Source organism: Dendropsophus ebraccatus, chromosome 10 (assembly GCF_027789765.1).
Source record: "Dendropsophus ebraccatus isolate aDenEbr1 chromosome 10, aDenEbr1.pat, whole genome shotgun sequence".
NCBI lineage: Eukaryota > Metazoa > Chordata > Amphibia > Anura > Hylidae > Dendropsophus > Dendropsophus ebraccatus.
In genome coordinates this window covers 13,598,785-13,607,138 of record NC_091463.1, presented here as the reverse complement: position 1 = coordinate 13,607,138, position 8,354 = coordinate 13,598,785, and the positions used below count along the sequence as shown (strand labels likewise).

Genomic DNA, 8,354 nt, shown 5'->3' with positions numbered 1-8,354 from the left:
AAAATATGTGCACAGAAGGTCACAGAAATGTAAGGATGACAGAAGTAGCCATTGTCCTGGCAGCTGTGGCCCCTCAGTTATCTTACTATGAAGTGTGTGTGTGTGATATATATATATATATGTGTTATAGCCCTTTCAGTCAGTAGCATCCACCAGTCTCCATGATGCTGCTGCTGCTGGGATTGTGCAGTTATGTAGATTTTTTTTTATACATTCCACTTAATAGCTTGCTCTCTGGCACCACCTAGTGGAGGTAACATCTGGTGCTCAGGCACAATACCTCCAGCAGGTGGCACCAGAGATCAAGTTCTCTATACTGGAGGATATGTTGCATCGTTCCCCCCCCTACCCTACCCGTTCCCCCCCCTACCCTACCCTTTCCCCCCCCCCCCCCCCCCCCCTTCCCCCCTTCCCCCCCCCCCCCTCCCCGTTCCTCCCTTCCCCCCCCCCCCCTACCCTTTCCTCCCCCCCCTACCCTTTCCTCCCTTCCCCCCCCCCCTACCCTTTCCTCCCCCCCTACCCTTTCCTCCCTTCCTCCCCCCCTACCCTTTCCTCCCTTCCCCCCCTACCCTTTCCTCCCTTCCCCCCCCCCCCCTACCCTTTCCTCCCCCCTCACCCTTTCCTCCCTTCCCCCCCCCCCCCCCCCCCTACCCTTTCCTCCCCCCCTACCCTACCCTTCCCCCCCCCCCCCCCCCCCCTACCCACTTCCACAGTAGAGCATTGCACGGCCTATAAGTCACCACGTCTTAGCATTCTCCTCAAGTCTTATAGAAAGGGTGAGGACTTATTCACAGGCTTCAGTTTTCTCAAAAACTAAGGGCATGCTGGGAATAGTTGTGGATGAGCAGTGTCTTACTCGCTGGCAAACTACTTAGAAGGCATTGTTTAATGCATACAACTTGCTTAGTTCTTTTATTCATCATTTTAACAATAAAAAAAAATAAAGAACAGTCACATTAAAAAGCTGCAGGTTTTATACCCAAGACTTCCTCCCCCCCCCCCGTCCCCAATCATAAAGGGCTCGTAGTTCATTCCCATTGGGAAGCTGTAATTTAGGGTCCCCATCTCCTACTGAGGTATCCTGGATTATGCCCCCCCATTACACTGCCTGCAGGTTGTAGGCCCCTGTGGTTAGAGAACATGAAGTGCAGCACATACGGCACTTGTTAGTATAGGAAACCTTCCTGTAGACACAAGGACTACTCAGCCCATCATCCACAGGTGGGTTAATGCCCCTTTACCCTCCCAAACTGGAAGGAACTTTAACTAAATCTTTCAAGTAGTGTAGACAAAAAAAAAAAAAAAAAAAGATTTCTTAAAGGGACTCCTATGAGATGGAAGAAACACGACGATGGATGGAATAGTCTTGGCGGATCCAGCCCCCAGGTTAATTCTTCCAGTAGTCTTTAGTTTCACTGCCGCTCTCGTTCAGGATGGTCGTCCTCACAAGGGCCTCGGTAACAGCGTACGGGTCACAGTTGGCGGCCGGCCTACGATCTTCAAAGTATCCGAAGCCTTCCTGTCCGACCTGGCGGGGAATACGAATACTGGCGCCACGGTTGGCAACACCGGCTGAGAACTCGTGGATGCTGGAGGTCTCATGCTGACCGGTCAGACGGCGAGAGTTGTCCTTCCCTCCACGCGGGTCGTACACACAGATGTGGTAGTCGTGACGTTTGCCCAGTTTATCAATGGCATCTTCAATGTATCTACAGATGGAGACATGGTCAGATTATACAGTCACATCCTTCAAGGGGAACTACACCTTATTGCAGGTTTGATCAAGAAGTGTAGTGTAACAAGGTACAAGGGAAAGCTATAGCTTAGAGGGTAGCTGTCAGACACCATTGCACCAGGTCAGGGACCACAGGCTAAGATTGTTAAAGGTGTATAACCCCAAGTATCTTCATTAAGCCCATAGAGTTATACAAGCAGTATGTCTGACCACCATTCCATTCAACTAAGGCCATACTGGATCTACTTAAAGGGGTAGTTCAGCAGGGGGGGTTGGAGCTATCAGAGCGCCAAGATACGGGACCCGCCGCTGGATCCGGGGAGGTGAGTGGACGTCTCTCAGCCACCTCCTCCCCGGCCAGATCCAAAAATAGCCCCCCGTTGGAGTACCCCTTTAAGGGGGTTCTGTAATCCCTACTTAGAATGGTCATATGATCACAAGGCTATTACTGATGGGAATACTGGCAGCAAAGTGATGAATTTCTCTGCAGCGCCACCACAGGTGACATGAAGCATTACAGTGTCTATTCAAATTAATGTGTTTAACTGTACAAATAAAGAGCTGCTCTCCTAACCACTCAGATTCAGAACAGGGAACCCGCCTCACAATTACCCAGTTGTGTATATGACTGTGGGCCTTCTAAACTAGAGAACCCCTTTATTGTAAACAGTGGATCATAGTACCCCCAGACCACCTAGGTTAGGGCACTCACTTCAGACCACCCTCCTTCCTCATGTTTGCCGTGCTGTAGTTAGTATGACATCCAGCTCCGTTCCAGTTGCCAGTCATGGGTTTGGGGTCAAGGGTCGCCACCACGCCAAAGTCTTCACACACTCGATGGAGGATGTAACGGGCCATCCACAGATGGTCTCCCATGTCTATCCCCTCACAAGGGCCAACCTGGAATTCCCACTGTAACAGGAGAGAAGATGGTCAGCACCCAGAGAATCTCTTGGATCAGAGGATCTTGGAGGCACCATGTGGAAGGTTAAGCGGCTTGTTACTACGTACCTGGGACGGCATGACCTCCGCATTTGTGCCACAGATCTTGATTCCAGCGTACAGACAGGCCTTGTAGTGACTCTCTACGATATCCCGGCCATACACTTTGTCAGCACCAACACCACAGTAGTAAGGTCCTGCAGGGAAGGGAGAGGATTTAATGCCAAAGAAAATAGGATGCTTGGACCTGCTTATCCCTCTACCCTAATGGGAGTCAGATAGCGCAGCTACATCACTATAAATCCAACCATGTAGTGAGGAGACAACCACTGAGCCGCATCCCCAGCTACGGAGGACATGCCACAGGTTTAATGGTGGAGAGAGGAGAAACCAAAAAAACAAAAAAAAAAAAACCACACTGAGGATCTGGTGACCAGATGGCAAGACAGCCATTTCCTTACCTTGCGGTCCAGGGAAGCCATTTTCAGGCCAGCCATATGGGTGCCCATTGATGCCAAGTAATGTGTATTCTTGCTCCATGCCAAACCACGGGATGTGCTCAGACACCATGTCCATAATCTTCTTACACGTCTGGCGCAGGTTAGTTTCTGAAGAACAGGAGTATAACGATATTTACACAAGACGGACGGCTGCCAGAACAAACCAGCCCACTGTGTACACTGGGAAAGTCCAATACCAGTGTACAATACCCGACACACCCCGAGTAGCCGCCATCACACTGCAGGAAGTCTTAAAGGGACAGATGTCTCAGCACATCTTACCTGCAGGTTTCCGGTTGTACTTGAGGACTTCGCACATGACCAGCTTGTTGGGGTCCAGGCAGAAGGGGTCTCTGAACATCTGCACAGGGACAAGGTACATGTCGCTGTTTGAGCCCTCGGCTTGGTACGTGCTGGAACCATCAAAATTCCATTCTGGGATCTCTGAAATAGAAGAGCAGCGAGGTGAGAGTCTATGGCGGCCAACAAGAGACTTCTGAATCATTGGAAAGAATACTTGTGTGAGGCTGTGATCTCAGAAGAGACAATACCCCAGTGAAACTCCTAAGTGTGTGAACATGGCCCAACAGCCGGACGGCATTGTGGGATCCAAATAATCCTCAGTCTGTGGACTAATTTACCGGATGAGCAGCAGTTTCATTTTAGGTGCCATTAAAGGGGTTATCCAGTGCTACAAAAACATGGCCACTTTCTTTCAGAGACAGCACCACTCTTGTCTCCAGTTCAGGTGCGGTTTGCAATTAAACTCTATTTACGTCAATGGAACTGAGCAGCAAAACCCCGCCCGAGCTGGAGACAAGAGTGGGGCTGTCTCTGGAAGAAAGTGGCCATGTTTTTGTAGCGCTGGATAATCCCTTTAAGGCCACCAGCACACGGCCATGTTGGTCTTGCAGCAGCACAACCACAGATCTCCAAGCCTCCCAGAATCATGGCCTCACCTCATACAACCAAGGCCTCTTGCACGGTGGAAAAAGGGACCCTACTTCCTGTAAGGAGTGGGGGTCCTCGCGGTTATACACCACTCATCTATCCTAGCGAACCTTGTCTCTCCAGCCGATGCAAAACTATAACTCCCATCAGCTGGAGAGACAAGGTTCCCTACCCCCTGATCTATCGTGTGGATGGGTGGTAGTTGTAATCCTGAGTTAACCCTTTATCTTCTTAGAGGCCACCATATTGAGGCAGGATGTTCATTTACTGTGTTGGTTGTAAAGTCCTGATCTCTGGAATCACAAGGCCATACAAGACATCCTAAAGGTCAAGTGTTCCTGGAATTTCCCTCCCATCCGACTGAGCAGCCAGATGTCCACCATAGCGTGTCTACCCTCAGATGTGTAGGCTAGTGTCTCTCCGCAGGAGGAGAGGGGGGAGGGTTTCCATTACCTTCTACAGATTTGGGTTCATAGTCCAGGGTCTTTGTCTTGCAGCGGACGCCTTCTCCAGTTCCATCAATCCACACGTATGTAACTTGGACCATGTCCCCTTGGGGCAACTTCATGTACTGCTCCCTTACCCCCTTGTTGAGTCTGGAACTGTGAGACACAGACATGGTGGTAGCTGATCTGCAATGGGAAAGAAACTGGTTAGAAATTAGAAAACGGGAACTTTACATACAACACAGCTAGGACTCTATCAGACAGTAATGGTGCCCATACACACCAGGCTCATGGGGTATCACAACGCTGCACCATTCACTTCAACTGAACCAGGATGCAGTACCAGACACAAACTGGTGACAATGGGGGCGCTGTTTTGTTTTCAAGAGAAATCAGCTATTGTTTTATTAGAGGATTTATAGAGTGTGTGGACTCTAGACTGGCAACATGAAGTTATATCTGCAAGTGAGAGATACTTTTTAACAAAGTTTTCTACAGACTAGTATGGGGTTTGGATCCCAAGAGCTTACAGTCTACAGGGATTTCCCTGGTCAGAGACTCTTCAGGATATTGTGAATCAGGGGAGGGGGTCCTCATCATGGCAGAAAGTAGGTCGCAACTTCAAAAACTTTGTGCACAATGTGAGATGTTTACCACATCTGCCCCCCGACCTCCCCTCCCCCTCATGGGCAGAATTAGAAAGTTTTATATAAACCACTTCTATTCTGTCCTTGATCAGACAGGATTCTGGGTAAGCGCCAGCTGGGGGTCTCTAGTCATACATTATCTATGTAATTCAGGGCAGCAGCCCCCATCACATGTCTGGTAACCAGCTTATCTCCTGTGAGAGACAACCTTTATAACCCCACCCAGGCAGGAGGAGGACAGAGGAACTGGAACCAACTGGTTCTACAAGTTTTCAGCAGGATTGAGCCCTGGTCACCCCCCACTGGGGAGGGGAGATTAACCAGTGATGTCCCAGGGGGGACCAAGTGTCCGGCAAAGGGATGGACAGAGATAGAAGGGATAAAGAGATTGCAATGGGGTCTGCAAACTAAACACCCCCTCCCCCAGCCTAACCTGCGCCAAAACTACAACTCCCAGCATGCCCTGGCTGGGAATTGTAGTTTTGAATTGGGTCTCAGGAATCAGTGCATAGAACTTTATAACAAGGAAGGCAAATTATTAACAATGATACAAAGTAACAAAAGAAACTCCAGCACGTTCATGGGAAGTCACCAACTCCGCTCTGCCCATCCAGTGAGACTACGCGATCTAAGCCAAGCACCATAACCGGGGATTTTACCGGACTCTACACCATCCAAGCCAGGCACCATAACCGGGGATTTTACCGGACTCTACACCATCCAAGCCAAGCACCATAACCGGGGATTTAGTTCTGTACAACAGAATATAAAGAACTTGGACACAAGAGTCGCCTCAAACAGTGAGCGTAACAGACTGAGCTCTGCTACATTACACGTCCGCCCCATGATGCTGTAGGACAGTGATCCCCAACCTGCGGCATAACCCTGCACGTTGAGAGTTGTAGTTTGGCAAACAGCCGGAGAGCCACATGGTTCTCTATGGACAATACTTTAGCACATGAAGTAGTATGGAGAGTGTCAGAGTCTTTTCACACTTATAGTTACTAAATCTACTCGCAGCGACCAGGTTAGACGGTTACATGTATGTGAAGTCACCAGATGGGCAAAGTAACCAACTCCGCTCTGCATTATCACATCATAGTCCTTTCCCTGATGAGCTGGAATTTTTTTTTTCCTTTTCTATTTGTATAGCGCACACCGATTCTGCAGCCCTTCACCTATCTGTATGGCTTTTGGGTATGGGAGGAAGCCTATGCAAACACAGAGAACATACAAACTATTTTAACACACAGATGTAACAGTGCCGAGTTTGTCATGTGGTGCAATATCATATATACCATAGCAGCATGGTAGCAGAGTATGTGAGCACTGCTACATCTAGTGTATAGGAGGAGGCAGCTCTCCGCCATAGCATGTATAGATCCCCCCCCCCCCCGGATTCTGTTTTGCAGCTCAGGACAAAGGAAGGGGGGGGGTCTCCCAGCCCTACACAATGTCCTGCAGCCTCAGGGGGGGGGGGCTCCCAGCCTGGCACCAGCAGCCTCAGAGGGGGCTCCCAGGCTGGCACCATGCCCTCCAGCCTCAGGGGGCAGACATAAGTATCTGGGGCTGCAGACAAGAGAGAACTTTGTTACTTGAGGCAGGTCACGTGGTCCAGTAAGATGGGAGCCTTCAATGGTTGATGCAATAGATGGGAATGAGGCAGGAGGCGCAGAGGCCAGCGTGGCAGCACATGCCCCCTCCCCAGCACACAGTGCCCCCCTCCCAGCACACAGTGCCCCCCTCCCAGCACAGCCCCCCTCCCCAGCACACAGTGCCCCCCTCCCGCCATTACCTTAGTAGCAGGGATGCAGCACGGCCCCGGTCCCCAGGAATCAGATGTCACCGACCCACTGAGGCTGCAACTAAGCGAGAGTGATCATATATAGTGCAAGACCACGCCCTCCCCCCTGGTGGGCGGGGCTGCAGTGCGGCGGGACACGCCCACAGAGCTCCTCCACAGTCCGGCTGCCCCGGTCCCGGTCCCGGTGCTGGATGTTACCGTATGTGCCGGGACTGTGTGCTCTGTATATATAGCACGGGAGCACAGTGCTGCTACTGCGGTACCGCCCGGACTGTCTGCACACAATCGCACATCTTAAAGGGATACTCCATACTTTTATGTGATATTGTGCAAACTTGGCTGTTGTAGTTATAGAGGAGGAGTCATATGATTCATGTTCGGGCTGCATTCACACACATAATACGGATACATACATCATGGACATAGGGACCAACCTGATCGCAGTTCTCAGCACGTGAACTGAACTATCAGACCAGGTTGAGACTTGTACCTGTAATATGGCAGGAAGCAGGTCGTATTACACGTAAGAGAGCGGCCGGAGGCTGCGGTCACACCTCATACATACATTGCAGCTTTCCAGAAGTTTTTTTGAAACTTAAAATTTTTTTTTTTTTTTACTTTTCTGGTCTTTTTGGTGTGTTAACGGCCTTTAATGTGAATTAGATCTGTGCTATTGCCGCGTGTTTTGGAGCTTTCACATGCAGAATCAGCCGTATCGCATCCACCGCCGCGTCCAGACACTTATTCACACTACCGTCAACGAAAAACAACTTAGATATGAACTGGCCGGTGTTTTCTCATATAAAATACTCAGATTTATCAAACATGGTGTAAAGTAGAATTGTCTCAGTTGCCCCTAGCAACCAATCAGATTCCACCTTTCATTTTCCAAAGAGTCTGTGAGGAATGAAAGGTGGAATCTGATTGGTTGCTAGGGGCGACTGAGCCAGTTTCACTTTACACCATGTTTGATAAATCTCCCCCATGTGTGAACATGGACTAAGGTTGGATTCTGTATGGGGGAGATTTATCAAAGGGTGTAAAACTGTCCACAGCGACCAATCACAGCTCAGCTTTCAGCTCTGGTAAAATGTAAGCTGAGCTGTGGTTGGCTGCTGTGGGCAGTTTATACCAGTCTATATTCATACCCTTTGATAAATCTCGGCCCATGACATATAGGGGGAGATTTATCAAACATGGTGTAAAGTGAAACTGGCTCAGTTGCCCCTAGCAACCAATCAGATTCCACCTTTCATTCCTCACAGACTGTTTGGAAAATGAAAGGTGGAATCTGATTGGTTGCTAGAGGCAACTGAGACTATTCTACTC

The 8,354-nt window shown here is 49.7% G+C and overlaps 1 protein-coding gene across 1 annotated transcript; it reads right to left on the bottom strand.

Annotated features, from left to right (window-relative positions):
• Nucleotides 1-1,285: 1,285 nt before the first annotated feature.
• Nucleotides 1,286-7,124, bottom strand: LOC138802653 (glutamine synthetase). The gene is made up of 7 exons (XM_069986185.1): nucleotides 7,017-7,124; nucleotides 4,582-4,760; nucleotides 3,460-3,621; nucleotides 3,139-3,285; nucleotides 2,747-2,874; nucleotides 2,448-2,647; nucleotides 1,286-1,709 (listed from the first exon to the last, which is right to left on the bottom strand). The coding sequence occupies exons 2-7, from the start codon at nucleotides 4,745-4,747 to the stop codon at nucleotides 1,388-1,390; spliced, it is 1,125 nt and encodes a 374-aa protein (XP_069842286.1). The 5' UTR covers nucleotides 4,748-4,760; nucleotides 7,017-7,124; the 3' UTR covers nucleotides 1,286-1,387.
• Nucleotides 7,125-8,354: the final 1,230 nt, after the last annotated feature.

What these genes read in the sequence shown, in the direction of transcription:
- LOC138802653 (XM_069986185.1), bottom strand. Translation starts at nt 4,747, where the DNA reads ATGTCTGTGTCTCACAGTTCCAGACTCAACAAGGGGGTAAGGGAGCAG. An exon ending in TGAACCCAAATCTGTAGAAG is followed by an intron (nt 3,622 to 4,581) that starts GTAATGGAAACC and finishes CTTCTATTTCAG; the next exon opens with AGATCCCAGAATGGAATTTT. An exon ending in AGGAAGGAGGGTGGTCTGAA is followed by an intron (nt 1,710 to 2,447) that starts GTGAGTGCCCTA and finishes CTCCATCTGTAG; the next exon opens with ATACATTGAAGATGCCATTG.